The following is a 25426-nucleotide window of genomic DNA, read 5'->3' on the forward strand; positions in this document are numbered from 1 at the left end:
GGATTATAAAGTCTTCACAACATTCAAAGATTAGCTGTGGAGTGGTGGGACATTTTCACTATAGATTCTCACCAATATTCCTCTCTAAACAATCCCTGGTATACGGAACAACGAAAAGTCACTTTGGGGGAAACCACAATTACACTTAATCTCATATCACATGCAGTCCAAGATCCAGTCACAGCCCTGTGGAAATTTGAGTCCTGCAATCATTTTGTGTTCAGAAAAAGTCCCAGGTCTACATGAAGTTCTCAGGTCATTGTATTGAACACTTATACATCTTTAGCAAAGTAAAACTGGGAACTGAGGGGGCAATAAAAGTAAGAAAGTAAATTATAAAACCACTTCTCATTTGAATCTACAACTTGATTAGCTAGAGATTAGCATCACTTCCTTATAACTGGGTTAGGGATACTAGGTTTATAAGGGCAGAGGGGTGAGTCCCTGAGAGGTGTCTGCATGAGCAAAGAGACTACTCAACGAGCGAGCACCACCGTAATGGTGCTACTGTCTTCCTTGACCCTGAATCACATAAGCAATAGAATAAAACATGAATTCCTGCTCTAATCGAATCTCATATGGGATCATCAAAGTGAGTAAATAAATACAACAGACACTTTCTTCGTGAAACCTTCCCAATCATGGAATAATGTGGCATCTGCTTTTCTCTGAGCTGACAGTGTGATCCTCTATGTACGTGTCTTCTCTCCCCATCTAGGCTACGAGATCACTGAAAGTAGAGGCTATGGCTTTTTATTTTACTATATTTTACAAAGTCTTCGAAAATGTTTTTTAAGTAAATAACAGAAAAGAGTATTTTCCCTCCTACATTCTCCTCTAATACCAACTGACACATCCATTTTTATCATTGGCAAAGGCAATTTCCTTGCTTCTGAAATGCAGATATCCTTCTCTAAATGTTTCGCTCCAGACAGGAAATTTCTCTGTTCCCCATGCACATTAATTACCTCCCTTGATTAAAGTATTACATCCTGCCACAATCTTAAAATAAAAATTTCAATGATAGATGACACACTTCTCCAGATGTTGCCTGTTTTCTGCTATGTTTTTGTTTTTCCTAATAGTAAAATACAATAATTATTTAGTTTTAAACAACTGAGTTTCAATTTGTAATGTATTCTTTTGTGTTTAAAACAAATGTTGTGTGATAATTAATTTTATGTGTCAACTTGGATAGGCCATGGTACCTATCTATTTGGTCAAACACCAGTATGGATGTTGCTGTGAAGGTATTTTTTTAGATAAAATTAACATTTTAGTCGGTAGACTTTGAGTAAAGCAGAAGACTCTCCATAATGTGGGTGGGCCTTATCCAATTAGTTGAAAGCCTTAGGAGAAAAAGACTGAGGTCTCCTGAAGAAGAGGGAATTCTGCCTCCAGACTGTATTTAGATTCAAGCTAAACATCAATTCTTTAATTGGTGTCCAGCCAATGAAACCTACCCTTCAGATTTTGAATCTACTAGCCCTCAAAATTGTATAAGCCATTTCCTTGAAATAATCAAGCCCTCCCCACAACCACGCCCCCCTGTGTGTGTGTGTGTGTGTGTGTGTGTGTGTGTTGTGTGTGTATATACCCTACTGGTTCTGTTTCTCTAGAGAATATCATTTTAAATAAAGTCTAATTAAATTACAAAGTTAAAATCACTTAAGTAGATAAATTATTAGATTTATATCTGCCACTATAAATGTTATATATTAGATATAAAGCCAGTAATTTGACTGAAAGTATTGGAATTATAAAATGACAATATTAATTTAAATTATTAAAAGAAGTTTATACATTATATATGACAACATATAGATTTTAGACCCAATTATTGCTCTAGAAGATATATTAAACTGTAGAATTCAGAAAAGTAGAGTATATTTAAACTTTTTAAAACAAGTAACACTTGATGGCATTTATTTTTAAATTTTCTATTCCAAAAAAATAAAAGGTCCCTCAGTGGACATGCTAGCAACATTTCACAGTCTAGCTCCCTCAGTGAGACAGAAGTAAATACCTAGTGTTCTTTAACTGAAATCAAGTGAAAAATAATTAGTACAACTTGACTGTGCAGATAAAAAAAAGTGAAATAAAATGATGCACTAAAATATAAGGCATGAAGTTGAATTCAGAAATGAAGTCTACTAGCTACCTTTGATTCTGTTTCAAATCGTAAAAGGCAACAAATAAACAAAAGCACTGACAGAGTGAGATTAATGCATCTTAAAAATCTAGATACTGTATTTGTAGCACAATGAAATTTGTACTTGAATATTTTCATTAAGGTCAATTGCTTAAGTTATTGTCTAGTAACCTGAAAATCATATCCTGTCATCACAGTATTACTAGTTTATGACAGTTGGCATTTTTGTTTTAAAAGTTTTGCTCATAAATATGCTATCTTTATGGCACCCCTTTGAGAAATGAACTAGTTGGTATTCATTTTATGAATGATATACTAGTCAAAAGGCATTTTGCATCAATCAAAACTCTCTCAAGTAACAGAAAATTAATTGAAATCCTAGCTTCAAATGAAAATCATCATGTATCCAGAGTAACTTATTTATTAAATAATAACAAAGCTGACCTAGGAACAATACTGTATAAAAATCAATAAGGTGTTAAAAATGACTATATCATCAAAATGGCTGACTTTCACTTATTTATCATGTTTCAGCAGTTTTAAAACTATAAGAAATTATTATTGTAATATATTTTGACACATTGGATGTCATTACAAAACAATTGAGAATATGCAGATGGAATATTATTGAGAAACAATGAGCCTCAGCTGAGAAAAGAGCTGGATGCAGGCAGGACACAATAAATCATTATTCCAGTTAGCTCAAATCCTAAGTATTCATATTCAGAGTATAATAATTAGCACCTCATGGAATTACAAACAAATGTTTTGGCTAAAAAAAATCTGCCTGGGGTTCTTTCATTCCAATACAAATGCAGTATCTACCTTTAATCTATGAAATGCTTCATAGGATACTCCTATCACAGACATAGTCTCTGATGCAAATATTACCTTGATTTTGCACAGCTTATGCACATGCTATTCAACTAAGAGAGAAATATGATGACCTTAGAAAGTTATTTTCTTCAGTCAGTGTGGCACAATAGAGATATGGGTACACCATCCAACGGTGGGCAAATTGGGAGGCCATCTACTTACATGGCCTTGGTCATCCAGTTCATTGTTGGTGAGCTTTAGCTTGTCGAAGCTGATCACTTGTCTCATCCAAGTCTCCCCTGAGGCAGGTGAGTCAGGATGAATGTATACACGGGGTGGCACAGGGGAGTCAGCATTTCCTGCCACCATCCATTTAGAGCTGTGGTAAACATACCTAAAAGGCAATGACAAGGCTCAGTATATCTTGGAATGCCCAACTCAGTAGAATCAGACAAAATGTACACCCTTTTTTAAAAAATCTAAAATACAACGATTTGCTCCTTACATCCAATGCATATAAAATAAGATTTTGACAACTTTTTAAAAACTCTCTGAGGCAGCAGTGGCCTACCGACCACTCAAAGTAAGTGATATGTTAAGGCTTAAGTGCAAAATATGCATGTTATAGAAGCACCATAAATGCAAGCATCTTACTTTTTATGAATCATACTTATTCACATTAGACATTCTGTCTATATTCTGATATTTTCCATTTTGCATCTGGATAGTAAATTGATTTGAAGAAATTATTAAATTGTCAAGTTCACCTTTAAGTAAATCTCAAAAATATTTGAGAGGTCTATCTTAAAGTGTCCCATGTCCTTTACCACTTGCCATTTTAGGCTTATATACAGGCTGATGGGATAGATGGCAGAAAAGCAAGGGGAAATTGTCAGAAGTTTTAGTAACTTTTATTTTCAAAGGAAAAGAGTTTTATCTATTATCATTCAGAATTATTTTTTCTAATTCAATTACACTATAAATTTAAAATAGAGGATTCAGTTTAATTTTAAAAGTTGGTATAATCATAAAATATAGACTTTTATCTTCTATATTTCTCTTTTTTGACTTTTGTAAGGAAATTCCATAAATAGTTTTTAAATACTAATTAAAATATACATCAAACTTTGAAAATTATGGTATAGCTAATTAATATTACTCTTCTAATTAAGAGACAAACCATCTTACTCTGTTTGTTTATATGTGTCAAATATGTTAACTCTATACAAATAATACATTTAAATAACAATGTTTTAAGTAATAAAATCATAATATTTAATTCTACATTCAGATTGTTATTCATTAGTTTACTTAAAATACACTAATTAAAAAACTAGAAACTAGTATGTCAATGACTGATGTAAAAAATGTAGAAAATAAAATTACTGTATATATTTAGGTGTTTTTCTTTCATTTGTATTTTAAAATGGCATATAATATAAAGCAACAATTTACAAATAGGCTCAGAGAATCCTGTGTAGTATGTAGAATTCTTTTTAAAATGGCATGAAACATTTTCATAACATCTCTAGTGAGACCCTTGGTTTGAACTATGGAACTATGGTTACATATTTCACTATTTCGAGCTCAATATGACTTCTATTCTTTAATTTCTTTTCTTGGAAAAAAATACATAATCACAAAATTAAAAATAATTTTTAAAAACTTTCTTTAATTGGTATAGTGTAATTTCAATAAGTTCCTATGTGCATAGGCTTTTGTGAATATTAATTTTAAATTTTAATAAATCACAATCATTTTTAACTTGACTAAATACCACTCTTTAATAGAGAATAAGCCAAAAAATTTTCTACTGCTGCTAAAAAAGTTGGAAAATCAAATGCAAATCTTACAAATGCAAGAAAAAACTGCACTATGAATATAGTTATCACCAAAATAAATACTAATACGCTCTATCAAAACGTTGAAAAAGCAGGCATATCAAATAGTTCAACAATCCACTGCCACTAAGGGAATAAATGCTACATGTCATTTTTCTTTGTGAAACAATATAAATGCTAAAAGCAAATTTCTTGGAAGGCAATATAAGTGAAAGCAAATTTATTTTACAATTCGATCATTTAAAATTTGGCTTCTTAATACTAATACTTGAAATTGTTCTTGTGAAAATAATAAGAATCAGTTAAGTAAAACAAACCATTCAAAATATATTGAAGGGATTAAGAGAAGATATAGGAGACAAATTAGAAGATAAAGGTATAATTTCTAAGATCATTAAGAATTGCATTATCTTCCTCGGCATGCAGTGGATAATTTTAGCAAAACTCTCTTAAAAATTATTGAATTAAAATAATACAACTATACGCAAAACATAAAACTGACCTTTTTTAGTATTCCATATGTGCCTATACTAATTAAATCTGCATGCTTTGACAGCATAAGCCTGTTTCCAAAAAAGCAACTCCCTAAATTTTAAAATAATAAAAATCTAATCTGATTTTATTCAAAAACTTACTAAATGCTCTTTTTTCATTAAAAAAAAAAAAGAAACAAAGAAGAGTAAAATGTAGAGCAGCATTTTCTGGCCTTCCACTCAAAAACTCCTTTTTTAAATGTTACAATATTTTTAACTCTGGAAAATAAATAGCTTTGCCATTAAAAAATTGTTGATTCGTTTATTTGCAGAAGAAAAAGAGCAACGGTTGGTTTGATACTGAAAAATGTATACCTTTTCCAACATTATTTGATGTCTACACAAATATATTCTCTTTCAAAAGCTAAATATTACAAAGTTTTTTTAAAAAATTACTGTTAACTATCAAGCAAAAAACAACAGTGAGATAACAAATTCGTTACCATTCTAAAGATGTCTTAATATCAATGAATTATGAGATTTTATTTTTAAATTGTAAAAATATCTTCAATATTTTTCTCAAAGTAAAGGGTAATAGCCTGCAAACAGTTACAATTTTGGATGTAACCAGAATAAGGAAATTTATTTAAAGATAAAACAATCACAAAGAAAATAAAACATTTCATTAAATATTATGTATATGTACAAATTTTACTTAACATTTCCTCTCAAAATTATAATCAAAATGTGAATCAATAGAAAAGACACTTAGTTTAGCAACACTAACCTGGCCTCTGTTAAAAGTTCTCAGTACTTAAAAAAATTTCTGTACCTCTAAGCAAAACAAAAATTAAGTTTCCATATTTATTGTAAGAGAAGGCATCCTCAGGGCCACTGGATCTGACTGGTGCTGGATTATGGATCTGGGGATACTACAGGCTATTGGAAACAAACCACACAGTCGTCACAGATCAAACTGACAGCCTGTAAAATCCTAATGCATTCTTATCCTCCCGTAGCCATCTGATCGCTGTACCTGTATCTTTTGTTGTCCACTGGCACAATATCCATGGCAATGTAATATTGCTGGTGAGGATCTAATCCTGAGATCTTCACTCTCATTGCTGGAAACATGCGCCTATGTATAAGAGGGCAGGAAAGAAGGTTTGGGTTTTGTTTTTGTATGTGATTACAGATGAAAAATAAATAAGCAAAGGAACCTCTGGAATTTGTATTTTTCACTTGGACAAATTTATAGCATTTACCTTGGTAATTTATTTCAAAGTATCAGAACACAGGATAAATCAAAACTGAGACTTTTAAAGGTAATTTGCCGTACCCTGTACTTGTGTTCTATATTTACTGAATTGTCAACGTAGCTAAGAGCAAAAGAATTTTGTAAACTGAAGTAATAAAAGCGCTAAAGAAAGTATTTTTTAAACAAAAACTGAATAAATATAATTACTTTAATAATACAAATAATAAAATGTTCCAAATGGTAGAAATAGAAAATTCGAATTTCTAAAAGTGATAAAATATAATGTGAAATTTTAAAAGGGTTATAAAAAACCACAAGGAGCCAATGTGCCATGCTATAACCAAACAATATGTTCTTTATTGAGACAGGACTTCCTGTCTGCAGCATGGTAAAGGTGAAGTGCAAAAGTTGCTCTAAATTTGAAAGGTATAGTAAAACTTCTTTATTGAAAGCAGAAACTAAACACAATGTATATTTACCAAATCATTCCTTCTCTCACCATAACCTGAAAATACTTTCTTATTTAACCACATTTACTCAAAACATTGCTAATTAAAACAAACGAAAATCCGCATTTCTCTTGGCTTCCCATAGATGCATTTAAAAGGACATGTTAAACTAAATGCACCTATCTTTTAAAAAGGGCACAGTAGCAAGGAACACAACAGCAAATTATTGTATCTAAAAAACAAATAGAGCGATTCTTTTTCTTTTTTAAAAAAACTTTCATGTAATGATTTATGTCTAAGACCCTTCCAGTTAATCTAATTTTTGCTAATTTAACCTTATAACACAAATTTTAGTGCTGTTATTTACCATCTTTTTCTATAACAATAATGCCATTAAAGAACACTTGCACACACACAAAAAAGAAAGTCCATTATTTCTAACTAGGCATGAGAACAGTTTAATATGCTGGCTGTTTTAGTGTTATTTCAGTGCACCTGTAAGATAAAGAGTAAAGGTCTTTAACTACATCCTTTATAAGACAACTGTTGCTTTGTGTTGTTGAAGACTGAATTTGGATCATTAATAATAGCTCTGTGAAAATGTAGAAGGCAGCATATGGATTTAATAAAATATGTTTTTGTAATTTCTAATAAGTTTGGATACTTTTATGCTATCCAGGTTTTTGCCATGTGTACTCCCTGAAAGAGTTGTGTGTGCTTTTTAAGTTCCTTTTAAAGAAGATGTTATTCATAGATTTCACTGCACTAAATGAACTGAAAACTTTAAAATGCAAATATTTGTGTCTCCCTCAAATTAATATGATTTAGACAAAAATCCATTAACTAACTGATGGATGTGCAAATTTTACACTTTCAAAAAACGGATATAAGTTCTTACCAATTTTTAAAATTAATTAATAATTTTATTTGTTTATTTATTTATTTATTTTTAGTATTCTTCGGCAAATTTAAGCTAATGTGTTGGATTTCATGTAGGAAAAAAAAGTTAGCAATCGTTAACTGAGGCTCTACAAACAATGGTTTTTAAAAATCAAGGTTATCATTTTTGCAAGGATTAACCATGTATTACCAGAAATTCCAATAAATTTCCATCCTAGTAGAATATCAAAATAGCACAACACACCACGTTCTCACATTGCAAGGAAATCTTTTGATAAAGAACAGCCTTAAAGTTTCAAATCTGAAAAGGCAAATCATAACTTGCTTAAGAGAAAACTGCGTTTTTTCTTTAAAGGGGGAAATAATAACTAAAGCTTAAATAAAAGCCCGAACAGACGTAAATATGACCACAAATCGGTAACCACCACGCACGCAATCACAAAGGCTACCGCACTGGCGGTGACAGAGATTTTCTTCCAAGCATCCAACAGGAGGGCGGCCAGGCTGTGCCCCTCGCCGACTGCATTCCGGGGTTGGAAGGCAAAGCCAGTTTCAAAAGTGAACCACTTTACCCGGGGCCTTGACCCGTCTGTACGAAAATGCTAACCAGGGACCCCACTGCGCTGCTGGCCGTTCTCTTTCTGGAGACTATTCGCGCCAGCTCGCTCTTTACCTGCCCGCCTTGGTGATGATCATCTCGGTGCCGATCTCGTGAAAGCGCTTCCAGAGTTCAGCTCCCTGCAGATCCACCCGCGGGGCCTGCGGCGAGGGCAGCGGAGTCCCAGGCCTGGCCAGGGCGGGCGCCGGGGAGCCCTTCGGGGAGTCTCCCGGGGACGCCAGTGGGGAAGCGCCCTGCAGGAAACCGTCTTCACAGCCTCCTGGGCAGCAAAGGGTACAGAGGGGTAACCGGTAAGGGCTCAGGAAGGGAATCTAGCTGGACCCTGGGAGGGTGGCTAGCGAGAGGAAAAGGACCAGGAGAAAAGGGGAAGCTTTCCAGTCATCGGGTCTTTATAATAGGTCCGCACGGCGGTGGAAAGGAAGCTCGACCCTCAAGTCCGGAGTCCCGGAGAGGTGCGCTCGCAGTGTCCCCCCCACCCTTCCCGCGTCCACCCGGTCGAGGCCCTAAAATAAGTTTCGCGCGGCCGCAGGGGTCTGGGATGCCAGAGATGAATTCCCTGAGATGGGTTCCCGAGTCCAGATCCCCAGTGCAGAGCCCGACACAGCCCGCGCCCCCGAGCACGCTCAGCCAAAGCGCTTAGTGCCGGGCCCCTGGCCACTAGCGCCAGGGCCTCCCACCGCAAAAGGCGTTCGAAGCGCCTGGCTTTGGGTTGGGCCGGAGGCATCCTCTAGAAAGCTTTTAGACCCCGGTCCCGTTTAACTTCCAGGCCGCCCAGAGCTTCTTCGCCAAGCAGCGAAGGGCCGAGAGGAGCACGAAAAGAAAGTCCACCGTCGCCGTCGGCCTTGATAGCGGGAATCGAGAGGGGAAGGGAAGGGAATGGTTCAGCTACCCCTCGGGAAACCACGTTTGTAAATACGCCGCCCTCTTCCTGGTTTGCCCAAACGGTTTAGGGCATTCATTCCGGTTTCGGGCGGGGAGGAGGGTGGGGGAATGCCGTTGCTCCCTCCACCTCCATGCTTTTAAGAGAGAGAAACGAAAGAGCACCCATCGGCTGGAACCCCAAGGGAGGCAGATGCGGAAAGCACAGATCCGAACGGCCGAGCGCTGCAAACAGCCGCAGCTGAGGCAACTGGGCGGCGGAAGCCTGAGGAGTGAGGCTGGAAGCGGCGTTTTAACCGTCGGAGGGTGACATGAGTGCGCGGCAAAAGCGGCCGGGGAGGCGGCGAGTTTTGCGCCCTGACACCCACTGCCAATTCGCTAGTGGCTGGGTTGCCTCGAGCGCTTCGGGACATCTCGCTCGCGCACGCTCACAACTCGAAGAAGTTTAGGTTCTCCGCCGCTGTGCGGGCCAGGGGGACCTGGGAGGGGACGCGCTGCGAGCAAGTGGGGCGGGAAGGGGCCGACTCACCCGCAGCTCCGCGGGAGCCGCAACTCAGCTCCAGGTCTGCGCAGCTCCGGGCGGGCCCGGATGCCGTCCCAGCCGGCAGCTGGAGCGCAGCGCCTTCGTCTCCCTCAGGGGCACCCTTTTCGCCGCCTCGGCTGCAGCCTCCGTCATCTACAGCCCCCGCCGCCTCTTCCGCGCCCAGCTTCCGCCGCTTCTTTTGAAGCTGTTGCTGCTTCTCGGCTCCGATCAGCGCCTCCACCGAGAAGGCGTGCGCCTTAAGGCTTAGCATGCTGCACGGCGAGCCCCTCCGCTTCTCGGCCATCCCCGCCGCCCAGCTCCCGCCCGCCCCTCGCTCATATACACTCACGCAGGCACACACGCACACTCGCTCTCCTTCCGCCACCAAAATTTGCACAACTCTTGAGGCCTCCCGCAGGCCGAGATCTGCCCGGTTCCCCGCCGCGGGCAAAAACAAATTTGGTGTTTCCTCTTTCTTGCTTGTGTTGGGATCCAAGGAACCAGCGACGCGCCCGCCAAGTTTCCTTTCCTCGGTCTCTCGCGCGCGCTCTCTCACTGATGCACTCCTTCGCTCCCACCCCTTCCACTTCTTCTTGCTGTTCCAAGATCTGCCTCAACTGATGCGCCAGAGAGGACTAACATGGGTAAAAAAACACTCTGCGGACACAAATTAGGGATTGTAATTGAAATTTGTTGCCTTGATCTGTCAGCACTTCCAGTCAGGAGAGCGGTGGGAAGAACTTGCTCATTAGTGTCAATAAAGCAGCGAGGGTGGAGTCCGGGGTCTTGTCAATCACCGAAAAGGCTGGCCAATCAGGAGGCGGCGACTCCGCGCAGCCCGCGCCCACTTCCTTACAAGGTCGCAAAAAACCTAGAGTGAAAAGCGCCGCCGTCTGGCTTGGACGTGCCAACCCGCGGCGCTGAACTCAGTCGTGTCTTCTTGCCTCCTACAGCCCAGTTCAGACCATTCTCCAGCCTTTCTCTCTAGGACCTGGAACCACTGAGGCTCCTGGCTTTAAAACAAGATGATCACCAGTAGAATATCAAGTATCTTTTAAGAAACTTTAAATTTCCGTCCCACTCTCTTATCACGTAACATTGCTACAACTCAGAACATTTTGAGGAGTGGAAAGAATTCACATCCACTAGGCCGACCTTTTCTCATTTAAACATTCCTGAGTCCGCTCTGCTTCCGGAATGGCATTAGGCTTGCTTATTTATTTGTTTGTTTTACTCGGTAGGTTTTTCTTGGGGAAGGAGTGGGAATTCAAGATATATTTAAATCCTTTATATTTAGGAGAACGGAATTAGCTCAGTCCCTCATATGAACAATTCACTAAAAGTACGTATGCCCTTTCTTGCAGCCTCCCTTTTCTTTAGAAGTATTAAGTTCACTAAAAACGTAGCTCATGGGATTTTAGTTCTGCATGTCTTTAATTATAAGGACAGTTTTTAAAACCCCGAAACACTTCTCAAAGTGAAATAAATTTTAAGATGCAATAAAATTTCTCACCATAATGTTTTAAAATATTTCTGTGATTTAACCTAACTTCATGTTTGTCCTGCTTTCGACAACTTGCCACTTCTTTTCCCTCAGGCTTTTAAGGAGCCAACTTATTTCTTTAAAATAAAATTTTAAGTAAGAATAACATTTTTAAAAAAACAAATAATGCTGAACATATCTTTACAGTTGTTTTGTAATTTCAACTCGACTTTTGGTCAATATTAACAATAAAATAGGTTTGGTGTAAATAGAACAACTCTCTTGTGGAATAAAATTCATGATGCATATTACTGCTCCACAACTGTTGGCTGCCCTATTTTCTCTGACTTCTTTCTAAGCTTTCAATAGAACGATTCAGGGAGTAGCTTCGCCATTGCGATTTTTTTTTTTTTTTTTTTTTTTTTTTTACCGAAGCTCAGTAACGCGTGGTACCTTCAAGGCAACCTGAAGAGCGGGGAACTTGAGCAGGCGGTGCCCAGAGGCATCACTTACTCGCCGCCAGGGGAAGTAAGACAGCCTCAAGATCATAAACAACTTCGGTACACCCTTGTAGAAGAGGCCTTTTAAATGCTTGAAAAACGGATTCAGCTGGGAGGAGTTGTTTTGCTGTTTTGTTTTGCTTTGCTTTGCTTTAAAGGCTTTGCAAACTGTTTGGAGCTGTCCGGTCCCCGAAGTTTCTCCAAGCTCCGCGGCGCCCCAGGCGGGTTGTATAGCCTTAAAAAGTAACCATAAACGGGAGTCTGAAGCCTGGCCAAGAGCAGGCAGGGGCCGAGGAGAGCAAAGAGGCCGACTGGGCGTCTTGGGCTGGGAGCCGGAATAGGATGAGGCGGATGGGGGGAGAAGCAGACCATGCAGGAGGCTGCGCCCGGAGCACTGCGCGGCTAGGACGTCTGAAGCCCGCACCAGCAGCCTACGAGGACGCAGGGCCCCGCTCTTGGCCCAGGCTCTCGGCGACACAAACAGGAGCTTCTTGTGGCTCCTCGGAGCCGCCCTTGAGGCCTCGGAGACTTTGGAGGCGCTGAGGCCCAGGGGTGGAGTCGCCGAGGCCTTGGGCCTACTTGGGTCCTGCGGCAGAAAAAGGAAGAGCTGCTCATCCGCAGAAACCGGAGTCAGCCAGGGACTAAACGCCGTTTCCAGAGACGAAGCATGCTTTGTGGACTGGTTCTTATCCAATTGTACTCTCCGCGGCTCAACTGATTTAGAGTGGAATACACGGGCCTCAGGGTCGCCGTCCCAAGGCCTCCTCTATGGCTGCACCACTTCTTTCTCCTATGCTTAGGGCAGCGAGGGGGGCAGACCCTGGAATGAGCATGCGCCCAAGACTTGTGTCCGCATAGACGAAAAGCTGGAAAACTGGGCCTTACAGACATCCACGACGTCAGACAGAACATGTCCCTTAGAAATAGTCCAGGCGTACCCTGGGCACTTGGGGCAGGACGAAGACACTATTCTCCTTAGTCAACGTCCACGCTGGACTTTAAGAACCCGATCGGTGGAGCCTCGGTGGAGCCGCACCATCGCTCGCTCCCTCATGGTAGTGTTGAATGCGGCTCAGGCTCCAGGACGCAGCAGGACCAGCTACTCTCGACCTCGCGCAGCAGTGGGTCTCAGACATCACCGCGCTGCGACCTTTTCTCGCGAAGAGCGGGCGCCGAACCTCTTCTGGGCACCGGAGGGAAGGAAGGCTGGAGCTGGCAGGCGGGTGGAGGCTCTGCCTTTGGAGTGATGGCACAGCCATCGCCCCAGCAAGAAGTTTTTTCAAAAGCGTGGCACATGCATGCCGGGGCCCAGCTAGGGTCTCGTACTTTGCGAATCAAGAGAGCAAAGAGAGCAGGGACAGGGCGAATTGGCAGGAGAAAAGCTCGGCGCGTGTGCACGTGTCTGTGCATGTGCATGTGGATGCGCGTGTGTGCACCTGCGTTCGTGTAAACGTGGGTGGGGGCCCGAGAGCGTGTGCCTCTCGTCACTTTAAGAAAGATGTCTTTCCCCAGTATCATTTAAGGAAATGATTAAAACGGAATTAAACTGTCAGGCCTCTGGCAAGACTAACCCGGCTCCACTTCAAATAAGTCACCTAGGGAAGAACATTATTAGAATGGGTCTGTCTCAGGGACTTGAGTGGGAGGGGAAGGTTAGAAGAGCCTCGCATGTCCAGGTCTGGGAGAATGGTAGCAAGTGTAATCCGCGTCCAGCCAGATAGCAAAACTAACGAGCGGATTGGGGAAGGGGACGAGTTTTTATAAAGCATATCTAGGTTTTCTCTCTTATTTTTCTTGCAGTTTAAAACTGGACAGTTCGGAAAGATTCCTTTTAAAAGTGCATTCTTTTGTCGGCTCCCGCCGTGCTTTCTCAGCCTAGAGCCTGTTTACACTATACATACATATGTTTTAGAGAGAGCTTGTTATTTCTTCTTACCTGACATAAGCTACTTGTATTTTATTTTTGAACAATCGTTTATTTCTAAATTTAAAAATCAAATGCATCAGGATTTCATTCTCTAGATGAACTTTTTCTTTTTTCTTTTACACTTGACAATTGCTGTTAAGTTTCTAACCCTCACGTTTGATTTCACATACTGAAGACCTGACACAGAAGGTAAGCCCTACTATACAGGAGAGTCTGTTCTTCGCCCTTGAACTCCAGGAGCCTCAGCTTGTCCCAGAATTTCCACACAGGCAAGGTGGAGACTTCCTTCCCACGCATATAAAAAGACATTTATTATTAGCTAAAAGATTAACACGGTGAGAAATACAGAAATAAACGGGAGAATAGGGGGGTGAACAAGCACCCAATCTTATTCAGCAGCGTACTTTGTTATTTAATCTGGAAAGGAGCCCTATCCTACCTAACTCCTGGTAGTGGACATCCGAGCCCACCCTGAGTTACAGGGCAGCGCTACACATACACACTGGGGGTCCCTCTCACCTTCCCACCTTCCCCTACCCTTTCTTATTCTCTTCCTTCTCTTTGCATATACTCTTCTGACCTCTCCTCTGATCTGAGTTAATAAAAAATAGTAAGTTATAACCTGTATGAAATACAAAGGCTACAGGAGTAAACTGGGCTGCCAGGGTTTGGATGGCTGCTCTCTCGCGGGCCTCCTGCCTGCTGGGTTTTGTTTGGGCTGCAGCTGCAAACCCAGGCCCCTTGGAGAAAGCGATTCAGAGCTGCAGTTCCTCGCTGTTCGCTTCTGTTGCTGTTCACTTCCGTTGCAGATCTGTACGCACAGACAGCACCTCTCCATGTGTTGGTGACTGTTTACTATCCTCCTCTAACAACGACCAGTCTCTTCCTATCAGCTACAAAGTCTCGCTACGAAAGAACTCTAGCTGCCAATCAATGAGCCCTCCAAAACTCCCAAGCGCCCAAACTCAGTTTCAGTCCAGGTAGATTCTTTTAGTGTTGGTTTTTCAACCATTTTTTAAAAATTATTTCTCACTGGAGCTTAGGGGAGGTGCGAGATTTGGGGAGGGCCAAAGGGCAGTGTATTCTTAGGGTAATCTTGTCTTCATACCTCTCTCCCTACCACCTTCGAGTTCTCCAGTTTAGGGAAGAGAAAGAAAAGGAGAGAAGGGACCTCTAACTGTTCTAGTCGAACGGCGGTGAGGAAGTAATGAACACGTGATGTGTCCAGAAGAAAATTCATTTGACTAAGTGAATGAGCTTCCTCACTCGTTTAATTTCCAGCAGTAAGTATCTGCTCTGCCTTCAAATAATACTGCAATGATTTTTCACCCTATGTGTGAAAACCCTCCACCTTCAAGTCCTTATTCACTGACCCACACTCCTCCCATAACCCTACAGTTAGGGATTAGGAATAGAAATGGCCAAGAAGGCTACACTTGTCTCTATCACTAATACCTGATCTAACTATAAGATGTCTTGAAGAAAGTAATGAAATTAACACTCAATGTTAATTTCATGCCCAAAGATGGGCATGTGGACCTTGCTGTTACCAATATTGCAACAGATAGATTTGGATGTAAATTAGAGACGATAAATTGGGAAAATTAAATAATAATCTCCAAAGAGTTAATGATCATTTTAATAGTTCGTACCACATAATATAATATGTTTTGATTGATATTTAAAATATGCAACTTCATAGTCTAATGCATTTTTCCCCTATAAACAAAGATTACTTTGAGTCTGCTGGTTTAATAAAATGAATTGAAAATGGAACTAAGTACCCCTATTTAGGCTCCGTTTAAGAATCACTAGGTATGGTGTTTAGCTTTTTATAAAAATCATTATACCCTCTAATTGGCTGTAAATTGGGCCCTGTTCTCGTGTTTCACATCTGTAGATACCAACAGTTCTTAAACAGTGGAAATTCTGTGCACATTTATATAATCTGCTGAAAGTATAAACAATGAAGAATGTGGCTGGAATTTATTCATATTTTTGTACTGACAGATGAGGCATTTCAATTTCAGCTGAATGAAAGGACTTTTAACAGATTAATTTAAAGCTCGCACTGGAACTGCACAAAAAGACATGTGCTATTAAAAAACAGTATTAGCATTGGGAATGGATACTGAATTTAAACCTGTGGGGGGCGGGGAATTGACAACAAACTATGACTTTTCTACATGACTTTTGTTTTCGTTTGTTTTCACTTTTAATTTTGAAAACACTCCCATTCTTTAAGAAGTGTATCATAAACAGTTGAGATAGATGAAAAGTGGAAGAACTCAGTGGTTTTCCCTTTTTTCCATATAAAAATATTAACCTTTGTCTCAAAAAAAATCTTGCTAGAATATACTTCCAATCTGAGTTTTCCTAAAGAGCCAAATGAGCATCGTTAAGCAAAAGGTTAAAGAACAGTAAAACAAGAGGAATTCTATCAAAACGTTTAGATATTTTGTTTGGTAAGAATCATCAGTATATACAATACTACATTTCTGAATTACTGAATTTCCTAATTCAGTCTTGTGAAGAAAGGAGAGAAAAAGCTATCTCAGTCTATACATAATTGGTGATGTAAATTTAGAATAACTAGCATTTCTAGAAAGACTTGTGCATTTTTATGTTAACCTTTAGTCTTTAGCGGGTTCCTTCTCAAAGTACATAAAATGTGCTTTAAGAAGCACTCACTACCTGCTACAGATGTCCAAGAAAAACTGAATTATGGAAGTCGGAAACATATGGCAGTTGCCTATTGCACAAGGAAGGTACATATGAAAGTTATAAATTTCTTTCTTTAAGTCAGCATTGTAAACGCATTTTATAGGGTTCACAGTATGTATTACATCTGTAGATTTAACTTTTGAAATATACTTTTTTTGAGATATTTGTGGTTAGAGATTCTAAGAGGGAAAAAAACTCATCTTAATGTGTTAGAAATAAAGAAAAACAACAAGAAACAAAAATAAAATGTGAGGAGACATTTTTCTTTTAAGTTCCCAGCTGGTTATACTGAAAAGGACATCAAACCATCTATTGGCAAAAGAGTACTCACAAGAGTTGCCCATCAGCAGGGAGTGCTGCATTTATTGAGTTCCCGCTCCAAAGAAGCAGAGATGTCAACTTGAGCAAAGCCAGCGTGAGGCTGATATAAAAACCACTAAACTAAGAAATGGACCACATAAATGTCAAAACCTCATCAATTGAATTTGCTCTTGAGAAAAATGTCCCACTACTTTCTGATCTTTTCCCCATCAAAATATTAGATTTAATTTGATTTCATTTAATGCCCTTGAAACCACATGCTTTGATTGCGATCATAATTTAATATTATATATTCAGCATTATTAATGAATACCAAGTACTATCAAATACCAGGGTATCTTCTCTTAAACCTTCAAAGTTATTTGAAAATAATCCCTCCATTTTTCTACCTGAAGCCCCCTGTGGTATCTTTAAATTTAATTTTAATTTGTAGATTTTAAGAGTCACAGCTCTCTTGTTCCAGTTTATTTGGAGAAATATTAGAAGCAAGTTATGTGAGTGGTCTTGGTCAAAAAGGAGTTTAAACAAATATATACTTGTTTAAATACTCTAAGAGTGAGGCAGGTGCCTACAGATAAGGTCGCTGTGGGTTTATGTTGAGAAAACCATCCTCAGATTTCCCTTGTGGAAGTTAGGGAAGTGCAAGAAACTGATCTCAGCTTTGTTGTGCTAGAATAAAATTTACTTTGGTGGGGAGGGTAGTACAAAACAATGGATAGGTGCTCTTTCCAGGCAAAAGTTTTATGTGGTTGTTTCGAGTTCTATTTTGTGATCAATTGTTGAGTGGTCACCTGTATGGATTTTCTCTTCTCCAGTTCCTATCTTACAAAGGCTAGTCCTGAGGAAGCTTTTGACCACTGGAGGTCTATGTGGGGCTGTAAGAAATTGAGGTTCCATTATTGGGGGCTTCCAGATAGGTGGTAAAGAGGAATCTCTGTGGCGCAGAAAAGACAATCAGATTATTTTTTATTCTCAGAAAATTGGGAACAAGGGAAGTGCCAGAGAAATTTCTGATTTCCTTCTTTTCTATGTTTGGGGTTATTTCATAGCTCCCCCCCTGACCTGTGCATGCCATTCTGCAACCCCACGCCTTCGTTAAATTATAATTAGAGCTTTTCAAGGAGGATTCCCCATATAGCATTTATTATTCATTATTATTTAATAACAAAACAGCAATAACAGTAAAAAGAAATAAATCAGTAGTTTCCAGAGGCACCCTAGAATCCTTGGGTGGGGGGGGGGCGCAGATCCGGCTGGTAAAACATTTAGGAATTCTCATTCTCTGTAGAGTTCCATGCCTAAAATTAAAATCCAGTCTGGGGTTCTGAAGCTCATTTTGCTTTGGTCAGTATCTGCATTTTCTTTCATTTTGTTTTCCTTCTCTTCTGGGTTTTGGTGACTTTTCTTTTTTTTTTTTTTCGTTGCCGAAGACAATCTGATTTACAATTGGGCTGAGAGTTGCATTTCTGTTTAGAAGGTGAAACGTCCAAGTCAGTTAGCCAAATTATTCCCCGACGGCTCCAATATTGCGCCAGAGTCGGTTATTTTTATGTCTGACTGTATTTCAAATGTGCAGTGTGATAAATAAAACCTGCCTCAAGTTGCAAACTATCTCAGTGTGATGAAGAACAATTGACAAAAATTAACCTAGCCAAAGCGTTGGGGTTCTCGTGAGCGGCTGGAACATAAATTAGCTTTGCGGCGGCTTCGGGAAGCAGCGCGCTCTGAGCCGCGCGCCCGCTGTAGCGGCGACTTCAGCAGCCGCTGGGCTCGCCTGGCTGGAGCGAGTGGGGCTCTGCGCGGGGATCCGAGAGGTTATCCGACAAGGTCTCGGCTTCAGACTCATTCAAGGAAGGGTCCTCTTGACGGAGAAAGGCATGGCCACGCCTAAGCGACCCCCTAATTCATCATCGAGAATTCCCCAGTGGGGTGTGTGAGTGAAGCCAAAGAGGACTAGGGAGACAAACTTGGGGAGAGGAGGTTGAGCAAAGACTAGCAACCCCCGACTTTCTCTGTATACCACAGGAGTCTCTTGGATTGGAAAGTCACTTGAAAGGGAGATTCATCTCAGCTATTAACAATGAAACCTATTTCACGGGAAATCAAGGAAGGCGCCTTGGGAGGCTCTCCGCGGCGGCGCTGTTGTTTCTCGGACTCCGAAGCCCGCCTGCGTATTCACTTCCCAGTGCACACTCCCCATATCGCAACCTGGCTACAACCGAGCCCGCACACCATTTTCCAGAGCGAGTGGCGGGCGCGGCGAACCAGACGAGTGGGTCAGGCGGGGGGCGGAGTTAGAGGTGTGTCCAGACTGGTCGCCTCTGGCGGTTGTCACTTGTCGGAATGACAAAGCCAAAGAACCCGCGCCTCCGGCGGCAGCGGCGATCCTGCGCGAGAGCGGGCGATCGGACTCGCTCTCAGCAGCCACTGGAACACAGGCGCTGCAAAGCTGCGGGGTTTTTGTTGATAAGTGCAAAAAAACAGCCCTCTCGGTGTTAAGTGCACAGTAAGTGCGAAGAATAAATACATCACCTCCCAGAGCGTCTGTCTTGAAAAGGCCTCTCAGCCCCCTGCCGTTCAAAGCCCACTGAGGGTTATTGATTAGTGTGGGCGCCCGCTCCGCGCCTGCGCCTCCCCTCTCGGGCTGACAAGGGCGTGCAGCCCCGGCCGCCGCGCGCCACTCGCACAGCGCGGCGCCTGGCTCCTGCGAAGGGAACTAATAATAATTATCAAACTCCTCAGAAACATCCCATACCCATAAGACCTCACCACCTCGCAAACTATGTCCCAGGCCTCGCCCTACTCTGCCAGGGCAGCCCTGGGGGCAACCGCGACCTCAGTTACAGCGTGAGCGACGTGTGTGCCGGTGGGCGTGCGCGTGCGCGTGCGTGTGCGTGTGCGTAGTTGTGTGGATGCGCCTCAGGCTGTCAATCTAAGTTGCTGCCTGAGAGCTGGGCGTGGTGTCCGGGAAGAAGGCTATTATTGTCTTCTATAAATTTGACTTAAGAATTTCTTTTTAAAATAGGTTAAAGAGCAAAATGATGAAAAGCTAAGGCTCCAGGCGGGGAGCTCTTGTTTCTAGGGAGCGTGGGCGCCGTTTTCCTGCGGGCAGCTGAGGGGAGTTGGGCGTCAGCTGCTGAAGTCCGGAGGCCGCGCGTCCCAGGAGCTTGTGCCCTGTTGCGGCTCACACCCCATGTCGCGCTGGCTCTGCGGTCCCTGGCCCTAGTTGACCTCCTCAGCCGCGACGCCCACCGTTTCCTTCCCCAAGGGCGTAAACCCTAATCCACCCTGGCTTCCGGCCTCGGCTTGCGCCCTGGCCTGCGGCCCGCCACGCTCTAGAGGATTCAGGGGCAGGAGCAGACGGACAGAGCTCGCTGACAACGCGATTCCACACGAATTTGTTACGTGACCTTGACCACATCCTTGCCTTAGCTTCCTCGGCATTAGGACGGGGATAATAATCCTTGCCGGGCTTCCCCGCCTAATGGTGGTGGCATAATATATTCCGGTGGGGGAAGGAGGGGATTGGCGAAGAAATGTAACTATCCCGCTGTGTGGCTCGCAGTTCACTAACCGTCCAGATTTGAGGGTGGAAGTTGGGGGGGGGGGGGTAATTCCGGCCTCGGCCTGCGACCTCCCGATGAAGGAGGCTCGGGGCGTTTAGGTTCCACCGTGCGGTGCCATGCTTCGGACGGGTGGGAACGGCTGGCCGGGGCGCTGGGTTCGGACACATGACGCCCTTGGGGATCGTTGGCGGCACTGCCCCATCCAGAACTGCCTCCCAGGGCTCCGCCCGCCGGCTCCGCCGGGCCGCGCGCTCCGTGCTTGGCTCCGCGCCAATCTCTCTACCTCGCGGCAGGCAGCAATTGTGGGAGACTTCAGAACCCCGGACCAAAGCAGGAGCCGAGCGCGGACGGAACCCAGGCTCAAAGGGAAGCCCCTGTAGATTGTCCAGATCTGCAAACGCGAATGACGTAAACCTGAGTTGCTCAGGAGAACCAGCCAGAGAAGACATTGGTCTCTGTGTCAAGCGTCCGCAGATTGTCTCTAAAGGAAGAAGTCTCCCAACCCTTTCTGAAAATATAAAACCATCTGGAAAAGGAAACATCAACCTGGACGGAGGGAGACAACTGAAAATAAACAGTAATTAAAAAAACAGTAATATACGTTTTCTTTACACTCGAGTGCAGATTAACCTCAGAGTTATAATGGTATAAACCAACTAACCCTCAAACAAAAAACACTTAAATTTCTCCAAGCCCTAGGCCAATTCGTGGCTATTTCTCAATCAAGTTCCCACGACCTGCTACCATTATCATTACCCCTGATAGTGGGTGAGGAATGAGCTTCATCTCCATTGCTCCATTTGAAATCAGTGGACACTCTACCTAATAACTTTCTTGACTTCTCTCATTAGTGAATCTCTTTTTTGTTCCATTGTTGTTTAGAAAGGCAAAGAAGTGCCTTTCACAAGTGCTTTTCACATAAACTTTCACAAGTTTATAACTAGGCCAACCATTTCAATCTACCCCCATCTTGAATCAGAGTAGACTCCCCTCCCCCCAAAAAGCAAAAAAACCTGTATATGGGGTAGTGTTCAAGATGGTTATGGGCTCTCAGTTGCATAGTTATTTCTAAGAAGACTTTATTTTAAAAAATGAAAAACATTTTGAGGCAGTTACAGTTACATTAGTACATGTTGTGGAAATAAGCTTGCAGTTAGAGAAAAATTATTAGAAACAGCTGCGATGTTAATATTTCAAAATCCGAAGTATTCAGTATGCTCAATATCTACTTTTCATCATAATTTTTTTCTTGTGCATCCACATAATGCACTACTCCCTGTGTGTAATACAAGACACTTGTTTAATAAAGCAAATGATTGTCTGTGTCAGGGAGATTTGGTCCTCTCTCCCTCTCCTAGTCCACGTGCAGCAGATCAAAGACCTGAATTACCTCTGTCTTTCCAAAGGCAGCCAGATGGTGTCTTGATTTTTCTTTAGATTTTTAGCAATAGAATTCAAAGGGCTAAAGAATCTGTGGGATGCTACAGATGAAAGCTCTACCTAGGTAAGTTATTTTTAAATTAATGTTATGCATACCTTATCTTATTCCACTGAAGTTTGGAGGAGTCTCATGAGAATACGTATAAATAAATATGAAAATAGTGAGTAAAAGATTAGAATGAGGTAAAAAAGAAATCACAATCCAGGGTCAAGATGGGAAGAAAAACAGAACTCTGATATGTGTATGGAGTATTTGATAATTTTTTACAGAGGAATTTTAAATTTATCTCTGAGCTTCCTGACAGCAAGAGTAAAAAGTGAAACATGCTCCTCATTGAGCCCAAGGAGAAATCACATTAGTTCCTTATAGTAAGCAATGCATCCCTAAGGTGGTGATGATGATGATGATGGTGGTAGTAGTGGTGGTGGTGATAATGAAGACATCATCAGCAGCAGTGGTATGTTTTATGTGCTACTCTATTTTAGAGACAACCTGCCCCTCACCCCACCAAGCCCCAACACACTCAAATATTCTTCTTGAGATATTTTACTTTGTTAAAGAAGCAGCTTAAACTAAAGCTGCTTCTTTCATAGAAGCAATTTCGTGTTCAAAAAGAACTTTGGAATCGGGGAGACCTGAATTCGCTGCTAGCTTCTACACTTAGGGTTACACTGTAACCTTTGGCAAGGCACTTAATCTCTCTCTCTGAGACCCAATGTTCTTTATAAAGTGGCGACAACCTATCCCATAGGCTTATAGAGAGGCTATTCCAGAGCCTGACATTAAGAAACTTTTTCTAAATGCTAGGCTATTGTTGTCATTTTTATTGTTATTAGCAACACAAATGTTGGTTTTCTTTCTTCTTTTCCACACCTACACAACATTCAAGGGCACTTGTACTGTTGGGCTTCGGAGCAAATCAGAATGCCAAAGTTTGAACTTGAAGACCTGTCAGTACAGTTAGATGAGCAAAGTCCCTAAGCTCACTTATCCTCCTTACTTGATTAAATTTCTGGAAACAGAAGAGGATGTTGGTTAGATGGGATTTACTGTGAAACTGGAGCAGTGCTGAAGACTGCAGCAGCCCCACCCCTAGTTATTAGTGGGGGTGGGAGCTTTCTGGACCACCTTGATATTAAGATGGGTCAAGGGATGAATGAGTTCCAAGAGGAGATATGCATGCATGTATGTATGAATGTGTGTGTGTATGTGTATACACATATATACATATATCCAAGTTTTATTTTGGAAAGGGTCAGGAGTACTACAGTTTTGCAGGTCACTGTTAGAAAGTCAGTATTCTCAGTTTGAGGCAGGAGCTAAATACAAGGTGACACCTCATCCTGCCTTATCGTGTAGAGCTTTTTGAACTGAGTACTTGCTAAGAACCCAGCAGTGGTTCCAGATTTTATGAAGACAAGTTCTCTATCCTGGTTTCACCACCTAAGACTATCCAGGCAATTGGCCTCCTAGAAATCTTCTTTTTGTCCCTCTTCCTTCCTCCTTCTTTCACCTACTCAGTTCCTACTAAACTCTTAGCCTTCTTTTCCTGCTAAATCCTGTAGGTTGATAATGGGTTAAATATCAATGTAGTGTATCTAAGTCTCTATATTATATTTTCCAAGGTTAGTTGTATCTTATAAAGGTATGGGGATGTATGTGTGCATGTTTGACTTGCTCTACTATATTATAAGCTTCCCAAGGTCATAAACTTCATGATGTTTATGCATTGACAGGATTTAGGACAGCAGATCATTTGTTTCAGTTCGAGGCAGTCCCATGACTAAGCTGCCAAGAAGCAGCATGACATAATAGAGTAGACAAAGACTTGGAGTCAGAAGGGGCACAAGGCTTTGTTGACTTTGTGGCTGACTTACTGATCTTGTGTAATTGCCTGCTATCGTTAGCTTCTACCTGAAATATTTAGATGAGATGATTCCAATGGTGCCATGTAGCACCAGCAGTTTATATTCTTATCCTAAATCTGTTTTCTGGCTGAGAGTAATCTCATCCTCCTCTGAATTACGCCCTCATGGCATTTTATTTCTCCTTCTTTTAAGTATATAACACATCCTACCTTTCATTAAAATTACTGGAAACTTTTCTATTAGGTCATAAGCCTGATGAGTATAGAAGCACTGTCTATATCAGTGTTACCAAAAGACCTAGCCTAGTGTTTTGCACCATTTTACTCAATAAATATTTTTGAATAAATAAAAAAAATTTGATCCTGTGTTCATAAAGTCTATTAATTTGGTGTAAAAAGAGGACTGCCTAACACTCTGCCATTACGTGGCAGATGCCGCTAGAGTTTTTGGGGTCTAGTACATGTAGACAAGTCCTGCTGTCTTGTCTCTATGTCATCCAGGGTACACGCAGTCATGTTTGTGCTTGTTGCTTGTAGGGTACAAGCCAGGACAAATATCCAGTTATTTTCCTTAGCAAATGCACAGAATACAGCAGAAGGGAAGCAGGCTTTATGATGACTTTCTGTGATGGAATTTTTGCCACCTAATGAGGCTAGATAGTGGGTATTGAACAGTATGGTATGCAGCCAGCAATGGGATCCACCTGGTCCTGGGAAGGGGGTTCAGAAAGGCCTGCCAAGTCCTGTGACATGGTTTTCTTGGACATGTTTGCAAACTCCCTGAAGCTCTCCCAGAGAAAAGGGAGTGGAAAGGAGTGAGAAGACAGCTATATACCGTATTAAAGTGTATGCATCTGAATTCCTCTTCTGGCTTTAATGGATTTCAGAATAAGGCTGCAGGCAAAAGCAGTAGGCTATTTTCTAGAAAAGTCCTGGTTGGAGAAGGATATAGTAAATTCTCGCCAAAAGGCATTTCCTTGCTTCCTCTACCAGTTGAGTCATTGGACTGCAGCCCTACCCTGCCCTCAATTCTCTGTGCTCACCTTAAACTGGAGCTCCTCTAAGTATCCCTTTATGCCGTGGGCCACCCAGAGGCTCAGCCTGGACCAGCTGGCCTAACAATCCTGCACTTCCTACCTGATGACTGGTGCTTCTGGAGGTTCTGCGGCTATGGCTGTCTGCCATCATCACATTGCTTGACTTGCCTCTCTCCTTAGTTACTGATACTATCTCTACAGTTACTTTAACTTCCCATTACTGGGCCTGTATACAGGCTTGGGTCTTCCATGTTAGAGGACTTCTTCCAAGTTTGCTGTGGAAAGGGAAAAGGATGTATGGGGAGAGCACACTTGTTCTTAATTACCTCAGGCTGGAAGTGACACATGTGACTTTTGTTCACATTTTGTTGACCAGAAATCAATCCCAAAGCCCCACGTAACTGCAGATGAGTAGTATTTCTTTTTTTGCCCCAGGAAAAGTTTAGAAGGGAAACTCCTCTCTTTTCTGTGCAAAGGAACTTCCAAAGCTAGTATGCCCCAGACTCAAAGGACAGAGAAAATAGAATCAACTGTTTAATCAGGCATGAAAACTAAGTGAGTACTATAGGCCGATATTTGGTTTTTGCTCTTATGGAACTGGATCAAGGACAAAGTTCTCTTTGAGGATGGGGAGAATTGCATTCCACAGA

At 41.7% G+C, this 25426-nt stretch overlaps 1 protein-coding gene and 1 long non-coding RNA gene across 2 annotated transcripts in view; one reads left to right on the plus strand and one right to left on the minus strand.

Annotated features, from left to right (window-relative positions):
* TBX18 (T-box transcription factor 18) overlaps positions 1–11042 on the minus strand; it is a 28677-nt gene extending 17635 nt beyond the window's left edge. The window contains exons 1-4 of the mRNA XM_016158110.2: positions 9917–11042; positions 8563–8767; positions 6319–6420; positions 3191–3362 (exon numbers count right to left, since the gene is read on the minus strand). Coding sequence (XP_016013596.1) covers positions 3191–3362; positions 6319–6420; positions 8563–8767; positions 9917–10214 — 777 coding nt within the window. The 5' untranslated portion in view covers positions 10215–11042. The remainder of the gene's footprint in view (positions 1–3190; positions 3363–6318; positions 6421–8562; positions 8768–9916) is intronic.
* A 9667-nt stretch (positions 11043–20709) lies between these two features.
* The window catches only part of LOC107517409, a 61110-nt gene continuing 56393 nt past the window's right edge, over positions 20710–25426 (plus strand). The window contains exon 1 of the long non-coding RNA XR_001598502.2: positions 20710–21008. This is a non-coding gene — a long non-coding RNA (uncharacterized LOC107517409). The remainder of the gene's footprint in view (positions 21009–25426) is intronic.

This window comes from Rousettus aegyptiacus, unplaced genomic scaffold (assembly GCF_014176215.1).
Source record: "Rousettus aegyptiacus isolate mRouAeg1 unplaced genomic scaffold, mRouAeg1.p scaffold_m13_p_1, whole genome shotgun sequence".
NCBI lineage: Eukaryota > Metazoa > Chordata > Mammalia > Chiroptera > Pteropodidae > Rousettus > Rousettus aegyptiacus.